The sequence below is a fragment of the Arachis hypogaea genome, chromosome 15, assembly GCF_003086295.3.
Source record: "Arachis hypogaea cultivar Tifrunner chromosome 15, arahy.Tifrunner.gnm2.J5K5, whole genome shotgun sequence".
Lineage (NCBI taxonomy): Eukaryota > Viridiplantae > Streptophyta > Magnoliopsida > Fabales > Fabaceae > Arachis > Arachis hypogaea.
The window spans coordinates 152,411,013-152,429,885 of NC_092050.1; the positions used below are offsets into that span (position 1 = coordinate 152,411,013).

General features: G+C 33.9%; 3 protein-coding genes across 3 annotated transcripts; 1 reads left to right on the forward strand and 2 right to left on the reverse strand.

Moving 5' to 3' along the window:
* Positions 1-4: 4 nt before the first annotated feature.
* On the reverse strand, positions 5-5,029 carry LOC112751403 (isocitrate dehydrogenase [NADP]). The gene is made up of 15 exons (XM_025800534.3): positions 4,495-5,029; positions 4,236-4,279; positions 3,999-4,108; positions 3,056-3,093; positions 2,812-2,889; positions 2,676-2,729; positions 2,494-2,595; positions 2,317-2,405; positions 2,094-2,197; positions 1,917-1,985; positions 1,720-1,835; positions 1,333-1,367; positions 1,087-1,229; positions 767-889; positions 5-550 (listed from the first exon to the last, which is right to left on the reverse strand). Exons 1-15 carry the CDS (start codon positions 4,754-4,756, stop codon positions 457-459), a joined length of 1,461 nt encoding a protein of 486 aa, XP_025656319.1. The 5' UTR covers positions 4,757-5,029; the 3' UTR covers positions 5-456.
* A 1,495-nt stretch (positions 5,030-6,524) lies between these two features.
* On the forward strand, positions 6,525-14,559 carry LOC112751404 (polyribonucleotide nucleotidyltransferase 2, mitochondrial). Its single transcript, XM_025800536.3, has 16 exons — positions 6,525-6,963; positions 7,540-7,695; positions 7,775-7,945; positions 8,575-8,700; positions 8,801-8,962; positions 9,078-9,197; positions 9,875-10,012; positions 10,113-10,275; positions 10,768-10,893; positions 10,980-11,110; positions 11,642-11,861; positions 11,982-12,065; positions 12,229-12,308; positions 12,577-12,720; positions 12,848-13,522; positions 13,885-14,559. Exons 1-16 carry the CDS (start codon positions 6,640-6,642, stop codon positions 13,990-13,992), a joined length of 2,928 nt encoding a protein of 975 aa, XP_025656321.1. The 5' UTR covers positions 6,525-6,639; the 3' UTR covers positions 13,993-14,559.
* Positions 14,560-14,807: 248 nt separating this feature from the next.
* On the reverse strand, positions 14,808-18,031 carry LOC112751405 (uncharacterized). The gene is made up of 6 exons (XM_025800537.2): positions 17,762-18,031; positions 17,497-17,658; positions 16,463-16,537; positions 16,099-16,331; positions 15,824-15,871; positions 14,808-15,242 (listed from the first exon to the last, which is right to left on the reverse strand). The coding sequence occupies exons 1-6, from the start codon at positions 17,850-17,852 to the stop codon at positions 15,015-15,017; spliced, it is 837 nt and encodes a 278-aa protein (XP_025656322.1). The 5' UTR covers positions 17,853-18,031; the 3' UTR covers positions 14,808-15,014.
* Between the last annotated feature and the right edge of the window lie 842 nt (positions 18,032-18,873).

The window sequence follows — 18,873 nt, forward strand, 5'->3', positions numbered from 1 at the left end:
ATAATACAATGTAAAATCTGCTATTTGTTCCTTTCGTATATCATAATTGTTTTTGTAGCACAATGCACAATTGCACAACCAAACTTGGTAGCAGGTTCAGAAAAAGCAAAGGGGACATGAAGAGAGCAATGAAATTCATGAATTCATTTACCCACATGCATTTTCTTCACATCACAATATTTTATTTTTCCCTTGAAATCAAGGGTTTGTACCCTTTGTGTGTAACTATGAAAAGAGGTGACACAAGAATGCAGAAGCAACTGACCAAGGTCTCAAAAAATCAATGGTTTAATTATCAGAACAATCCTCTCCCATTGAATTTTGAACGTTTTCAAAACACACTTTAAGCCTAAATTTCAACCACCACCAATATCACAATGGTCACAGAGCAGGAACCTATTCAAACTACTGTTCCGAGTTTCTAAATTTTGCAACTATGCCAAAAAAATATAGTACTCAGACCATTGCCGGCTCTCGGAGTTTGTTCTCAAGGTTTTGTGCCACGGCATCAATAAATTCCTCGGTGTTCAAGTAATATTCCCTTGTCACCCTGCAGATATTGATGATGTCCAAACATTTAGACAAACAGTTTACTAAGAAATAATTTGTGTACACACTGCAATGAGTTAAGGTTAGAAGTTAAGTATAATACTTGAATACATTTAACAACGGAGTTCACAAAAATCTCATGACCAAATTGCAGCTCACTCAGTTTGAGATCCAAGATGTTTGAAAACATTAAAATATTCATGGGAGAACCACTTACTTAGGGCCATGACTCAGAAGTGCGAGATCTTTCGTCATCTTTCCTGACTCCACGGTTTCAACACACGCAGTCTCCAACTTTCGAGTAAAATCTTGTAACTTCTCGTTATTATCTAGTTTGGCCCTAGTATATAATAACAAACATTCATATTAAAAGAAGGAAAATGAAAGAGGAAGGATGAAGAAACACCACAGCTTACCCTCACAAAGATAAGCTTATATTACAATTTATCCAGTTATATATTTATATTCATCTAGTCCAACCTAAACTTTTGCAAAAGCTTCTGAATTTGCTAGTTCATGAATCACACCACAAAGTACCTGTGTTCCAGTCCTCGTGTCCATGCAAATATGGAGGCAATACTGTTTGTACTAGTTTCTTGTCCCTTTTGATGAAGACGGAAATGTCTAGTGACAGTTCCATGAGCTGCCTCAGCTTCTAATGTCTTGCCATCAGAAGATAGCTGCAGAAATATGGCTGCATAATTATGGAAGACGACCAAAGGAAAAAGAGAGATAACAATCTTGATGAAGAAATACTGGATTCTGTATTGTTCTAATACATACCAAGACAGAAGTCATAAGACCCAATGACCCAAATCCTGCACACAAGAAAATACTTCAATAAACTGAGTTTAATAGACATTTCTTAGCACGTCAGAATTATTCATGCCATCAAACTTTCAATGCTATCCTTCCCAAATATAGAGCCCCGCAAATGTAAAGCAAGACATGTAGCTAGCTTGCAGAACCAGCACTTGAAATAACTTTTGTTAATAGCTTATTTTCCGCATAAATATCTTCTTGATGTCATTTTTTCCCTCATTCTTATAAATTTCGAGTGAAACTGTAATAACCAAAGATGCCCTTTTGTACTAGTAAATCAACAACCACTTTTGACAGTTTGGATCAAGAATGAATCTAATCAGAATTGTGCGGATAAGTGTTCTACACCTTGGGCAAGTAAATCACTTTGGACGTCACCATCATAATTCTTGCAAGCCCAAACATATCCGCCTTCACTTTTGAGTGCATATGCCACCATATCATCAATTAGCCTATGCTCATACCTGAAGCCACTTAGAGTGTCAATTATCTATGTGTATATATGTAATGAATCAGAAATTTGGTTCATCAAAATGAAAACAAACCATATCGAATGTTCTTCAAATTTTTGCTTCCATCTTTCTTCATACACCTCCTGGAATATATCTTTAAATCTGTAAGACTATCAAACTGTAAATGAGTTCAAATATCAACAAAATAAAGAGAGGATAAGTCTAAATTACTAAGAAATCTGGCATACAACAGTGACACAGAATAATCACCTGCCATCATATTTCTTGAGAATTGTATTCTTGGTACTCAAGTAAAGTGGCCACCTCTTTGAAAATGCCAGGGACATTGATGATTCAGCAAACGCTCGAATAGACTATAAAAATATCAAAAGCAAGCATGTTTACACACAACAATAAAAACAAAAGCAAGGGTTTATACATTTAACTAAAACATAATGGTATATGCTTGTAGAAACTATAAAATGAATCAAACCTCATCAACATTATACATAGCAAGTGCTACACCTGGGCCTTTGAAATCGAAAACATCTAGTTCCATTGGACTCTCACCATCTTCAGGGACTATATAGACATAGATACAATTTGGTAAAAAAGTCAGTGATGCTTAAAATATTGTTCAAAAACGAAGTTTAAACTCTAGTAAACATACCAAATACCAACTTCAGCTTCCCAGCTCCATTAATTACAGTATCAGTGGCCCGATACTGATCACCAAAAGCATGCCTACCAATACAAATGGGTTTTTTCCAACCTGTTGACTGAAAAGTAAGTTCCAACTGCTGCTTAACAATAATTCAGTTCCATTAACAATCAAAGTAGTTAAGACATTACCTGGAACAATTCTTGGTATGTTGCAGCATATTATGGGTTCACGGAAAACAGTACCTAGAAAAGAAGGGAAAAATATCATTCAATAGATAAAAAAAAACTTTGTTCCTGCATTGAGTATTATGCACATATTACAAACCATTTAAAATATTCCTAATTGTGCCATTGGGGCTTCTCCACATAGACTTCAATCCAAATTCTTTGACCCGGGTCTCATCTGAAAAATTCGAAATAGAATCAAGACAACCTTTAGTGAGTATGAAAAGCATTAAATGAATTAAGATTATATATAGATATATACGACATTCTCAAGGATGATACAAGTTTGCCTAAAAGTTCATGATAAAAGGTACTTCGTCTACTTAAAGCAAAGTACAACTAACCAGGAGTTATAGTTGCACATTTCACGGCAACATTGTACCTGCAGCACACAAAATCTTTAATAAATCAAAAGGGTGCCCAAACATTATACAAAAACGAAGTTATTAGAAATAAGAGAGGGAGTGACGACTAAAAGTAGGATAAGAAATCCTCCAAAGCAGAGAGATAGAAACAAATCAGGCGAAAAAGATAGTAAAGAAAAGCAGAAACATTAAAACAAAAAAGCATGCAGCAAAGCAGTTCAATCTCTATACAAGCTACTCCAATTTTTATAGAACTCCCATGGAAGGCTGACTAATGCAAAGCACAAGAGAGAGTCCTAAAATATAAACCTAAGTAGAGAGCAGAGACAAACATCTACATATCTCTAGTAATTGGTTCAACCCCCCCCCCCCCTTTTTTTTTTCTCTCTCTATCTCCAGCCCCCAGCGCACTCCTAATTCTTTTACTTCTCTTTGTAACAAAAGGCAAAATTTACCAGAGCATTGCATAAAATTCACAGTGCCACACAAAATTTTGCTTCTTAATATTCATTAAAACAGAACCAATTTTCAAAGCTAACCAGCACAAGACTGCTAAAGTAGGAGGAGACACTCAGCTTATCAATGACCCTAAACAAAATGCTGGCAGACATACTTAGCTTGATGCATCTTGATGCAGAATCAGAAAAGGTAAACCAAAACAGACTCTCTCCCCAAGCTGCTAGCAGCTGCTATTTTTCATGAAACAAGCAGAATATAAAATGTAGCTAAAGAAAGAAACTATATAACTCTTAGTTTAACATGGCATTCAAACTCTCACCATCTCCAGAAATATTACACATTTCTATAATCTCTCTTTTATACTTCACATTTAAGCGACAGATATCTCCAACATGCAACAAGTATCAAGTTTATAAATTACTCAAAGTATCATGCTTTCCATTCATATTCAAAATTGACTCACTTTAGAGTGGCTTCTGCGCTTTCAACGGTGACTCTGTCATCTGTAGCATCACGATTCAGAATCCCCAAATCAAAATACTTTACGTCTAAATCCAAATAGGGAAATATAAGCTGCAGCCACATAGTAAAAAAAAAGTAATAAATAAAATTAAAAACACACACACACACACACATTTTTCAATTTTCATGATAAAATCAAACTAAAAAAATTGACAAAATGCACATTTCATGTATATACTTTATCCTTTATCATCTTCCATATAACCCTCGTCATCTCATCACCTAAACAGCAAAATAAATAAATATCAGCATGGCTAAAGCAATTAACTGTTGATAGAGACAGTGCATACATATAACTTAAAACGGATTATACAAGTTAGCAGCTTCTAGTGGTCTCTAATCACTTCTAACTAGTAAATTATCAGATTCAATTTCTTTTTTCTTTTCTCTTTTTCATATTCTGTTAATTGAATTGGTGAGGAAGGGGAAACTGTTACCGTCCATTTCAACAATGGGATTGCAAACTTGGATTCTGTGAGAGGAAGCGTAACATCGAAGCGAAACGCGATTGATGGGAGAAGAGAAGGAGATGGTGTTGGGAGAAAAAAGGGGGCGGAAGAGGCGCGGAGAAGGAAGGAAGAGGGACGTAGGGTTTCTGATGGCTGTGGAATAAGAAGTGGAGAACATGGTGGTGGTGGTGGTTGTGGCGGCGGAGGTGGCGCCGGTGGTGGCGGTGAATCGAAGGGCTGCTCTGAACATCCAATAGCTGAGCTGAGGTTTATGCTTTTCTTTAGAGTTGGGACCTAACAAGTAAGAAGCTTAGCTAAGTTAAGTTAAATTATTTATAATATGCATTATTATTCTTATTATTATTTTAGTATTTTTGCAATGAAATAATCTTATGACTAGCTTGATTAACGTTGGTCTCTGTTTTAGATTGAGTTGTAATCAAAATTAAGGACCCTTCAGTTAAGAAATGAGAAATGAGAGTTACTCTTAAAAAGCAAAACATATTGAAAGTGGATCAATGCCTTAGAGCTTAGAAGATGAACCTGATATATTATTGTTAGGCCTTAGGGTTAGGGCCTTAGGGGTAAGAAAACCCTTTCAATAACATGAAATTAAATTCATTCTCAAACATTACTCGGTTTTTAAATTAGTTTTAAAAGATTTTTTTAATTAAATTCGTCTTTTAAAAATTTTAAATTAATCGCATTAATTCTTTTGACATTTTTTTGTTGACAGGTGTCAAAATTTGTTAATGTAACACGTTAAATGATACATTACTACAATACACACATAGGAATCTTAATTAACTATGAACATAATAAATTTATAAAATTATGTCAAATCAAAATTTAATTGAGGAATGAACTTAAAGTATTGGAATTTCTCAATTTAAAATTAATTTGATTTAATTTCATAAATTTATCATATTAGTCATTATTTAAAATTACTATATATGTGTTGTGGTGTCACTTAATTAATATGTCATATCAATAAATTTTGACATCGTTAATCACAAAAATTATGACATGACTAAAATGTAAATATTTGTAAGACAAATTTAATTAAAAAAATATTTTAAAAATTAATTTAAAAATTAAGTGATTTTTTGGAGATTAATTTGACTATTTTTTCTTTTTGTTTGTGACTTTTATGATGGATAAAAAACTAAAAATGGACAGGATTCATATAAAACAACATTTTTATTTTCTAAAGAAAATATAAAGAAAATAATTAATAAATCATGTCACTTTTATTTTTATGTTTATGTTTATATTTAGATGTTTCAATAATTACTATGACGAGAAAAATGATAAGCAAATGTGTCATTCTCTTAACCCTTCCTCAATTTAGATGGTAAGGAAAAATGGAGGTTTCAAAATGAAAAAAAGTATCAATATTGTTTGCCCTCTTTAATCTTGTCACTCATTTCTTTTTTTTAAAGTATTTTCATACATGACTTAAAAATAATTTACAAGATTGCTCTGGGTTTACTGATCCTTTGGTGTTAAAAATCCGAGATATCATGTCTTGGAAATGGCGTGCTGATCTTCGGTTGATCTTGAGAGATGCAAATACAGTAGCAGACATCATGGCAAAGACTGCAATGAGGACTATTTCTTCTCAAGTGGAGCTTCCATTACCTTGGAAGGAGTTTGAAAGTAGTATCGGGACTGCCTTTCTTAAGCAGTTTCTTGTTTTTTTTTTTTCTTTCTTAGTTTTTGTTTATTTTTCTTTTAAGTCACCAAAAAAAAATCTTCCAAAGTTAGCTTAAATTTCCTCAAAGTCCTAATTAGTCACCTCAAATTTTCTCTCTTTTTTTGGGGTTTTTTTTCCCCCAAAATGTACTAGTTTATCATATGTTATAATTTGCTTCAAATACCCTTTTTTCCTTATAAAATATTATTAAAATTGTTCCAACACAATTTAAACAAAAGCTAGGTGTATTGAATTTCCCCTTTTATTTATTTATTATTTGGTTTGGTTACAAAAGGCAATATAGCTTGTAAGTTATTATAAAAAAAAGTTGTGAAAAAAAAAAATGAAAATATAACCCAAAAAAATAAAAATAATAAAAAATCTCCTAAACCCTAAATAAACCCCAAAACCTCACCACTGTAACTGCATCAGCATCAATGGCGTCCCTGCTGAGAGTGAGGTCAAGGGCGAGGCCCAACCCTCTCTTCCTCCGCACTCTCCCCACTTTCCTCCACCTCCGTCGCACCCTCTGCTCCGCCACCCAGTCCCAACCCGACCCTGACTCACCGCCAACAACCACCAAGGTCCTGGAATCCTTCAAGGAGGAATTCGAAGTAGGGTCCCGCCTCATCACTCTCGAGAGCGGCAAGGTCGCACGCTTCGCAAACGGCGCCGTCGTTTTGGGCTTGGACGGCACCAACGTCCTCTCCACCGTCTGCTCCGCCAGGGGCGACGCCGTTCGCGATTTCTTGCCCCTCACTGTATGTTCCCTCATTTCTTTCTTCTTTCATCAAATGAAAAAAAAAAAAAAAGCTTTGTATTTTTTTTGTCATTTATTTTATAGGGATGGAAGTGAATTGAGCATTTTTCCGAAGCTACTCCTTGCTTCGATTTTTCGTTAGAAACTCAATAAGCTAAGCTCATTAATGTACCTCGGTTGGGAGCATAGAGAATAGGTTACTTTTCTTTTCTTGGCCTGGCTCTTAGTTCACTTATGTATTAGAGGGTCGTGATAGAGTATAGGTAGGGAAGTGTTAGGATCAATATGGGGTGTGTGAATTTGAATGGATTGATTTTCAGGATTGAAATGATGGTATGGGAATAGTACTCCTCAATTTAAGGACATCTGAAATAAATAGTTATGTAGTAGGAATAATAGTACACCGCAGTTCAGAATTGTGGAGTTGTCTAACTGTTGCCTCATATGTATTGTGACATGTACTCATGTCCAATTCTTTTCTCTGACAATCAGAATTTGCTGAAGTACAGGAATAGGAATCTATACTCCCTTTTTTTGTAATAAGAATCAAATTGACCAATGTGTCGGTTGTTAATAGGTGGATTACCAAGAAAAGCAGTTTGCCCAAGGTGTGATTCCAACAACATATATGCGTAGGGAAGGTGCCCCAAAGGAACGTGAACTATTGTGTGGTCGGATCATTGACCGTCCAATTCGGCCATTATTCCCGCCTGGGTTTTACCATGAGGTTCAGGTGAGGCCATTGTTAAGTTATCCTTTATTCAAAATGTTTTCTATTTTTTATTTTAGTAACAAAAATGCATGACTTCTAGGTTATGGCAAGTGTTCTTTCTTCTGATGGAAATCAAGATCCAGATGTACTAGCAGCTAATGCAACATCTGCTGCTCTTATGTTATCAGATATTCCTTGGGGTGGTCCCATAGGAATGATTCGTATTGGGAGGATATGTGGGCAATTCATTATAAATCCTACTATGGATGAGGTAATTTTAAAATTCTTTCACTACGTTAGTTATCAGATTTCTATATATTAATATATTTAATATGAATATGAATTTAATTTTTATGCGCTATCAGTGTGAAATAGTTTTACACAAACAACTAATCATGTGTTGTCACATCAGTAAAATAACTAATTTTCAAACCTACTATTTAAAAAATCATCTAAACGCTTGAAACTAATTGAATAACCATGTAAAACTCTTTACACTATTAGCGCGTCAAAATTAAACTCTATTAATATATAATGTTTTATATAAAATGGGTTGGGGGCATCCTTTGTTTTGTTAAGCAGTTTCTCTTACTCCACCCATTGTGTTTTATTGTTCTTTTATATTTGAAGTTGAGTTGAACTGCCAATCTACTTTCTTTGATGAGTTTTGCATATTACCATTCTTACTATTTCACTCAAAATGACCATCTAGCATACTTTTTGTATCAGAAAATGTGTTGGTTTTGCAAATTGCACCTCAATTTGATTTTAAGCATTTTTTCCCTTCTAATTAACATTGAAATTCTATTTTATGTGGGTATGTTAATGACAATAATCTGGTTGTTTAATAATGAAATACCATTTCCTATTTTCTTATAGCTCCTTATTTTCTTGATGCAGTTAAGTGTAAGTGATCTTAATTTGATATATGCATGTACAAGGGACAAAACTTTGATGATCGATGTACAAGCCCGTGAGATTTCTGAGAAAGATCTAGAAGCTGGGATAAGATTGGCTCATCCTGAGGTGACTTCAAAAGTCAAAACCATTTTTATTATTATTATTATTATTATTATTCCTCTCTATAATTGGGATGTTATTGAGATATGTTCCTCTAATTGTTCAGGCAATTAAGTATATTGAACCTCAGATCAGGCTTGCTGCAAAAGCTGGTAAATCTAAGAAAGAATACAGACTTTCTATGTTGTCTGACAGAACAATGGAGAAAGTTAGCAGCATGGCAGCAGCGCCTATTGAAGCTGTTTTTACTGATCCTAGTTATGGAAAGGTGTTCTTTTTCTACCTCCTTTTTTCTTTCTTTGTGCTTTTTGTGATTAGTATAGTAAACTAGACATTGAACTCTCTCATTAATTTTTGTGGGTTTTTCCAATAATTACTTCCAGTTTGAGCGTGGAGAAGCATTGGATGGTATTACACAAGATGTAAAGAGGGTGCTTGAGGAAGAAGGTGATGAAGAGAGCTTAAAAGTTTTGCCGAAGGCAGTAGACACAGTGAGGAAGAAGGTATGCAGCCATGTGATTAGTTAGAAATTAGGGGGCGAACAGTCTTCTAATTTTTCTCCCCAATATACAAATATATTATCCTTGACTCCTTGCTTAATTATTCAGTTTTAAAATGAGAAAATCTTACCATATTATTTGAATAACCTCTGGCCATATATACCTTAGACATGGTTGGGGATGATAAAAATTTATCTTCTTCTTTCTTTCAATACTTCTTGAATTGGAATATCTGTCGAAGTCATCATCTATTAAAGTGTCTAGATACCTAAGTAGATAAGTATTTTCTTTCATGAGGTTTTGGTGCTAAATTTTAAAATAAACACAGAAGGAAAAACTTGTTTGCTCTTTGGTGAAACTCACTGCCTTATTATTTGAAATTTTTAAAATACCTTACAAGCTACAAAGTTACTTAGTGTATGATTGGTGATGGTTAACTTGATCATGACAGAATTACATATGATGTTTCCACTAAAAAGTTTTTTTGTTATTGCTGTTGTCATTTTTATTTTATTTTTTTATAAAAAAAATTTAATATAGGTAGACATAATCCACACCATACAGAAACTTTTTTAAGGGATAACATAAGATTCCAAAATTGTCGGATGTAAGTTATATATCTCTCTCATATATTGTTTTAGGATTTGTTGAAGATTGGTGTTTATATTTTCACAATGTAGGTTGTCCGTAAAAGAATTATTGCAGAAGGATTCAGAGTTGATGGAAGACGGTTGGATGAAGTTAGGCCTTTATGTTGTGAAGCTGGAATTTATTCCGTATTGCATGGATCTTCACTTTTTAACCGTGGAGAAACACAGGTCTATTCTATGATTTTATTTTATGTTTTATTCTGTTATTGATTTCTAAAAGCTTGATAATTGCAAACTGAAATGTATATTTTATTGTTGCCATGGACAGGTCCTCTGTACAGTAACACTTGGAGCACCTACAGATGCTCAAAGATTGGACTCTTTAGTTGGTCCTCCAACAAAGCGATTCATGCTTCACTACAGTTTTCCACCTCATTGCATTAATGAAGTTGGTAAACGTGGTGGTCTGAACAGGCGTGAAGTTGGGCATGGTAAATTATGCACACAAACAATTAAAATAAATAAATAAGAAGAAAAAGAAAAAGGGTTAAAAGTCAAAATTAGTTCTTTACTAGATAATGAAAATATTGAATACCAAATGGCTTATAGTTAGATAGTTGATGTTGAATTTGAATTTGAATTTGAATTTTTTGTTCACTACTCATGTGAGATGGAAGTACCGGTATAAGATATAAATCAATACTATTGTAATTGGCTTTATTTAGCACAACCTTGATCCATCATATTTTAGATGAAAGGGGTGCTAAAACAATCATTTATGCGAAACGATGGTGTGCTTTATACTAATTGACTTCTCCATGATATGCCTGGTTTTATGTTTAGCTATGGTTATATGATCAAGTTATTCATTCTAGAAACTACAACAACCAAAGGATGATGAGTTCTAAGTAATTACAGATTGTCTTATACAAAACTTAAGTTCCTAACTAGAGGTTGGTTTCTCTACTGTTTTATTTTTGTAGGAACTCTTGCTGAGAAAGCCCTTCTTGCTGTTTTGCCTCCCGAAGATGATTTTCCCTATACTGTTCGTGTCAACTCAGAAGTCATGGCTTCAGATGGTTCAACATCAATGGCAACAGTATGTGGAGGTGCTCATTCTAACCCTAAGTAGCAGCATTTGTGTTGACATTTACAAAATAAAGATGCTTGTTCCTGAATATTTTCTTCTTTGAAGGTAGCATGGCTCTTATGGATGCTGGCATTCCAGTACGTGAACATGTTGCTGGTGTTTCTGTGGGTCTTATCAGTGAAGTTGATCCATCCACTGGTGAAATAGCGGATTATCGTATATTGACTGATATTCTGGTATTTTTCACAACGTATTGAGTGCATTTCTTTACAATGTTTGTTTGGAGTATTATTGAATTAAAAATTTGAACTTTACTAGTCTACTTATGTAAAAAATTTTATCAACATTTTTTAATCATTTAATATTTTGATTTATATTCAAATTTATTTTTTTATTCATAGGCAATCTTAATGAAAAAATACATTTTCCATCAATGATCCTCTTACAGCCAAAGACACTCTTTGTGGTATTAGTAGGTCTTTAATATTTTTCATGTATCGGCATTGCCTAATTATGAGGTGGCCAAGGGAGATTTATGTATAAATGATCTCACTGCAGTCCTGATAGAGCGCAATTGCGTCATTTGATCCATGAAGCCGACCGCTCCCCTCCCCAAGTGGGATATGATTTTGTTGTTGACATTGCCTAATTAGGTTCCCCATTTGTAGGATTCTTAGGTGTATATTCATAGTGATATTGATATTGAACAACATAATAGATGATTGTTCTCTTACCAAGTATTAAATTTAAAAAAATTTATTTTTAAGGGCTTGGAAGACCACTTGGGTGACATGGACTTCAAGATTGCTGGAACTCGAAAAGGAGTTACTGCTATTCAGTTGGACATAAAACCAGCTGGAATTCCTGTAGATATCATATGTGAATGTTTAGAACCTGCTCGTAAAGCTCGCCTTCAAATTCTTGATCACATGGAACAGGAAATTAGTGCACCTCGTAACAAGGATGACAGTACTACGCCACGATTAGGTCTCGACTTTTAACCTCTTTTCGCCCACCCTATTCTTCACTTTTGGTGTTTTTTAGAATAGGTTTTCCTACCATGCAAAACACCCTTTCTAAGTATGAAATTTTTCTTTGCTAATGCAGCCACCTTAAAGTACAGCAATGATGCTATTCGTCGCCTAATTGGGCCAATGGGTGCTCTAAAGAGAAAAATGGAAGAGGAAACAGGTCACTTTAAGTTTGAAGCATCTTGGATGTTTACCACATTCTGTCCTCTTGTTGGTTTACCTATAAATGTTGTGTTTCTAGTATGCTGTATATATATTTTGTGAAGCAGAACACATTTGTATATGTTATGTTTATTGACTATGCTATTATGTATTACAATCAGGTGCACGGATGTCTGTAGGCGATGGAACGCTTACAATAGTTGCTAAAAATCAGGCTGTAATGGACAAATTACTGGAGAAGGTAGTTCTTCTATCATGTTTAGCCTTAATTTTTCTATAAAGCTATGCTTGTCATCTGTAATGGCATTATGGCATTCCCAAGGGAGACAATGTTTCTCTCCTGTTTTAGGAAATATTGATTTATCTTCTAAATCATTTTGACATGTGTAGTTTATCCTTATATGTATCCCATAAAAAAAATAATGTATTTATTAATGATGAATGGTGAAATATCCACTCTTGTTTCTTCCTTCATGGATGTCGTATTGATGACCATTCTTGTTTGTCAGATTGATTTTATAGTAGGCCGTGAAATTGAAGTTGGAGGAATCTACAAAGGTGTTGTCACCTCTATAAAAGAATATGGAGCTTTTGTGGAGTTTAATGGTGGCCAGCAAGGGCTTCTCCACATTTCTGAGTTGTCACATGAGCCGGTATGTATGATTTTAACTTATCATAATTTCTTATCTTTAAGAGCCATATTATTGTTGTTTCTGCTACCAACAGGAACAGAATTTTGCATATAATACTTTGTCTTTAATAACTCTACCATTTCCACAGGTTTCTCGAGTTGCAGATATAGTCTCTATTGGCCAGCAGCTTTCTTTGATGTGCATAGGCCAAGATGTTCGTGGTAACATTAAATTATCCCTTAAGGCAGTTAAGCCTCGTCCCGGAGGATCAGAGACTGATGATGTAGGTGAAGTATCTGTGGCATCTGCAAAAGAAACAGCCAAAATTTGGGCACCGGTTGGGGATGAATCTAAAGCAGAAGAGCAACAAAATTCTGCCTCTGATTTTCCGATAGGCAAAAATGAATTAGGTGAGGCGAAGCCAGCTACCTCCCAAGTACCAGTATTTTTAATACGTAGTGCTGAAGAGTGTGGGGATGAGAAGTCTACCAGCTCAAATCTGACATCAGAGGATACCCCCAAAAATAAAAGGAGAGAACCAATTCACAAGTCAAAATCTCGTCAATCTCAAGATGTGATGGATGCTTCATCTTTGCATTCAGGTCCCTTCCCACGTACTAATGCTAAGAAGTCAAAAAATCTGAAGCAGAAAAAGTCTAGTTCGCATTTGGAGGAGTGTGAGAAGGAAGCTGAAGATAAGGAAGCGGTAACTGCAAAACAACTGAAAATTGGAACTAAAGTTACTTCCAAAGTGCATCAAATTCGTTCACACGGGTTGGTATTGGATTTGGGTGGAGGACTTAAAGGAATGTACCGATTTGAGGTATGAGTTGCCTTTATATCCTTAATGACATAGATGCTCAATGTCCCCTTTCTCTCTCTGTGTGTAGCTTTAATTAACATCTTATATACACGTAATTAACATCTTATATACACTTTGCCCATCATTGCACATCATATTACCTTTTTCAGTGGTTGAGAACAATGCATTTGTTGGACTTTATCTATGGGTTATAGCTGGAATTTTCAACTGATCGTTCATACAGAAGTTTACACACTTGCAAATCCACATTAATTTCATCGTAGACCATTTATCAGATGAATTTTTTAATCCTTTTCATTTCTGAAGTCCACCCATGTGTTTTGCACTATCAATTAATTTGTATTCCTTGTTTTGTCATGTAGGAGAATAGTGATAAAAGGAACTTTAAGATAGGTGAGGAGATCAGAGTAGCATGCTCAAGCTTTTCTAGCAAGGGGATTCCAGTAATGACTATGGTGGATGAAGACTAAATTCCTAGTGGTCATTCCTTTTCTCGAGCGATCCGCTAAGATGATGACTTCGGAGATCTACTCGCAGCACGCTGGAAGCAAAAGTGATTGTTATTCTGGTTTCTGGTTAGTCACCAGTGATTTTATTAAAGAACTGGATCATAACGAGTGCTATTGACATCAGTCAGTTCATGCCACCGACACCATTTAGTGAGACTACACTAAATTGTTGTTGAGCTGCTGAAAATTCATTCAATGAATTTTGGGAGACATTTCACATTGTGGTCCATAGATTTAACCATATGAAGCATGAAATGCTGATGAAAATGAGTCACAGTCTAGAGATGGTTGATGCAAGATTACCAAAATAACCACCGTTTCATAGCAAGACAGTGGTATGAGTCTAGTAATTGACTAACATTTAGTTGTTAATCATCTATACTACTATCTGTTTAATTTTTGTTGAGGGAAGGACTAAATAAATGTATACGAGTTATTCTTGCTAGGGTTTTGGTACTTATATTGATTGCATGTTCATTTATGAATATTTGATCCTCATCTAAATGGAAAATGTGATTTGGTTTCTGATTTCCGTTTTTTGAATTTTGTAAAGAGAAAACAAAAATGGTAAAAACAATAAACTCTACTTTCTGTTTTATTATTTCTGTTGCAAAGATCTAAAAATTTAACAAGCATACGGTTCAATGGCTTTCAAATTCCATACATCAATAGCTAAACCCTAACCAATATACAATATATAATACAATATGTAAATACAAAAATTTTCTAAAAACATACCATGCGAATACAGCATTATACATTAAATAAAAAAATGCTTTGTTCATAAAATGGAAAAGTTATAATAATGTTAAAATCAAATATTTATAATTATGATCCTAGATATGAGGATTATTCAGATGGTAACTAGAAAAACAGAGATTGAATAATAATCTAATCTTCTAACTGAGTAAAAAAATAAAAGATAGTAACAAACAAAAGTAAATCTAAAACAACAATGTTTGATGGACACACATGCCAATACATCAGCACAATTCAGGTAATTGAGTATGATAGTGATAGTTCTCAGTTGGTTTCACAAAGATGCTTCCAACTCTATTCTTAACTAAAGAAATTGCTTCCCAAGTTGGTAAATGAGGCAATGACCACCAAGTACCAAGAATTCCAACCAAAGTGAACTTTTGATCTCTTACTTCCACAGCAGCCAGGCATAGAAGCTTATAGTCATGAACTTCAACTTTGCTGGCATACGGCTGCAAGATCAAAGGATCATAAGATACCAAAGGTTTTACTCAAAAGAATAACAAGATTCTAAGACATCCTTATCCATATCCGCATGCAAATTCTCGGTCAAAATATATGATATTTGTTCTATCAACATGGCAAAGTCAAATATTTTCATCGATGTAGCTACATGATTAAATGTTTGTTAGAAACTGTCTTGTACTGACAATGCATACAAATTAAAATCCAAGTTCCAAATATCGTTGCACTCATCATTACATACGTATATATTATGTTCATTTTTACACCAACTAAATCTGTAGGGGGAAAATACAGTACAAATAAAAACATGAGTCAATAACAATGTGGAAATAGGGAGATGCAATAAAAGAACTGGTTAAGATTGGGTGATCTAGTAACAAAACATTAAAAGCAACATATTGATGATATATTGATGTATGGAAATTCAATATCATGATTAAGTGCTATTACAAGAGAAAAGGAATTCAATCATGATATATTGATGTTAGGTATCAGTGGAGTACAAGTGATAAAAATGAGATAGCTGACTAGCATGCGAAAAAATAAGCTAATAAGGGATGTCATGCACCTTTTTCTTGAAAAAACGAGTATCTTGACGCATGGATTGTTCGCACAGCTGCAATATAAGGACATTTTCAAGAGATATATAATCACATAAACATTTTTCGTTGTTTCTATCAAATATTTATTCAAAATAAAAGAGCCTTTAGGTTAAGAATAAGACCACAATTCAATATATATGTTTTCGTCTCATAAAAAATGTTCTAGACCTATGAAAGATCTTGCGATGATTAAAATATGAAAATAACAAAAAATCCATCAGATATTAATACATGATCTGACCTGATCAACAAAAATATAGACAGAGAAAGGATTGGGCTTGGTGCTTAGGAGAAACAAGGTAACTTTGACAAACAAGATCATAATCGGATCATCCAAGTTCGTCAACACTGTAAGAAAGAAAAGAACAGGAAGCCAGAATTTCCTAGTGAATTTCAAAAAGTGGTGCACAATTTCTTCCTCCTCAGAAACATCCTGTGAGTTATCAGAAGGATCATCCACCAAAGCATCCCCAGCTTTAAACAAACAAGAAAACTCAAGTTATTGAAAGAAAAACATGAGAAAATGAGATAGGGAGGGAGAATATGAAGAAATATAGAAAAGTTAAAAGTGCATTAATACCAATGAGATGAGATATCTGGCTCACCATCCATGGCATGAGCTATAACTGATGCTGATGCAATTGACACTCCTAATATGCTTCCAATGCTCAAGTAACTGCCTGAAATATGCATCATCAACCTCATATTACATTTTATACCACTCACAGATAATGGAAGGGCATGTTTAGTACATTTTCCTTTTGCGTATAACTTCAAATTTGATATAAAAAGATTAAAACTAGTTAATTGGCGATTCTAGAACCACGCCACATTGCCACAACCCACAAATAAGATACACAGATAATCATCATAGTCAATCATAACCAGATGATGCATCTCAAGACGTGAAGAAAACTTGTCAAATGAGTATGATCACCATCATGAACCTAATTTCAGCTTAATGTGACAAGATTCCATACTAGGTACAAGCCAATTAACACAAGTTGCTTCAAGTTTAGTATGCTAACATGGATTTAATTTATGATATTAGACCATAATGTAAAATATTTATTTCTGCAATGCATCAATGCTTTTTCTCTCTGTAGTATAAGTGTATAACTACTACTATCCAAAGTTAATATGTAAGCACAACTAATCTAGCTTGAGCCTGTCGGCTCACTTTAAGGGTATCAGTCTCTCCTTACCAGTTTCTGCCATTTGCCAATACTCGAACTTGATATCTTATTGGGTGTTTGTTAGTTTTGATTTTGCAGGAGAAGAAAAGGTATGGAAGGAAAAAGCCTTGAAGGGTAAGCAGAAGTTCTTTTTACTCTTCAAATCCTTTCCTTCCATATTCCCCTCAAAAACTCCAACTCTCAAACATACCCTTAAAGAAACAAGTGTCAAACCATTGCAATCAACAAGCATTGCTTCAGTGCATCAAAATCAAAGTTTTGTAATGTTATCTGAATAATATTAACACAAATTTTGATGTTGCTTATTTCATACTGAAATATATCTTTAGTTGAGAATACCAACTTCCACTAAACCACACACTGAGAATATAGTTGATTGAAAAATTTACAATAATAATATATTAAAGAGAAAAAGAAAAACAGAACTAGATAGTTATTGTTACCAGAAAAGCGATTATTTTTACGCAGGAAGTTAGCTGGGACATTGAGATTGAAGCCATGGGAATGAAAAAAGGGTTTCCCTGGTTGTTGTTGAAGGCTGTTCTTCAGTTTTAGCGCCAATTGTGTTTTCACAATATCCAATTTCAATTTGCTGAACTTGTAACCTGAATCCAATGATAATAGAAGACACGAAAAGGGATTAAAGTTGAGAAATTTAATCATGGGTCAATAAGAAGATGAGTTAAGGAGGAGGGTGGAGTAACTAACTGGTAGTGGTAGTGAAGAACAAGTGTTGGTTGAAACGAGAGATTGGAGAGAGTCTGAATATTTGAACAAACTTTGAAACATGACCCATCATCTCAATCCAATCAAAGTTTCTTCCTTTTTCAATTCCTTGTTCCTCTTTGTACTTTGCATCAATCAGAGGAGCACCATATTCATGTTAGGATGTGAGGAAAGAGCATGCAGCTGCCACCCACTTCCTGAAAAAACACTTTTTTTTTTTTAAGCATTTGTCTTTATTTATTTTGTTAGTCTAGTTGTATACTTGTTGGAAATTATTTTTAATATGAAAATACAAAATAGAGATAGTGTTTTAATTGAATATTGATATTTAAAGTGTATTATAGTATTGTTTGAATGTGCAGAGAATGCTAATACAACACCCAGAAAGGGTATTGCTGCAACTTGACACTTCACCCACTATAATTATACTAAATAATCGTATTTCTAACAAAAAATACCAATATTTTTTCATATAAAAAATTAGTCTATATTTATATGATAGATAATATAATTTTACAATAAGAGAATTTAAAATATAAATGTCAAGTAATTGTAAGAGTTAGGTACAATTATGATTTCTAAAGTATAAGTCAAAAATTTTTTTCGTCTTCAATCTTTTTTTATATACAAAATCGTTTCTAAGGTCTAAAAACAAGTTTTAAAATCGTTCTTTTTACTTAAATTTTAAAATTTTGGACCAAATTATCCATAACAAGAAAAATTTATAAATAAAAAAAAAGAAAAAATAAGAGAATGAGAATGTTTTTACTCCTGCGAAGGAGGAATGGAGGAAGAAGGAGGAGAAAGGAAAAAAGAAGAAGAAGAAGCTGTCTACAATTTACTTTTGTCTCGACTTCCGTCGCCAAAAATTTAAAATCAAGTTAAAGTTTATGGACGATTTTAAAACCAAATTAAACCACCATTTTGTATAAAATAAGTTGAGGAGAAAAAAATTTTCGATTTATATTTTAAAGACCAAAATCGTATTTAACCCTAATAGTAACGAACCACAATTGCGTTCAAGATTGTAGAAGTAGTGTGTTAATAATGATTTTATTTTTTAACTATTAGTTATTATTATTAGAAATTCTTGA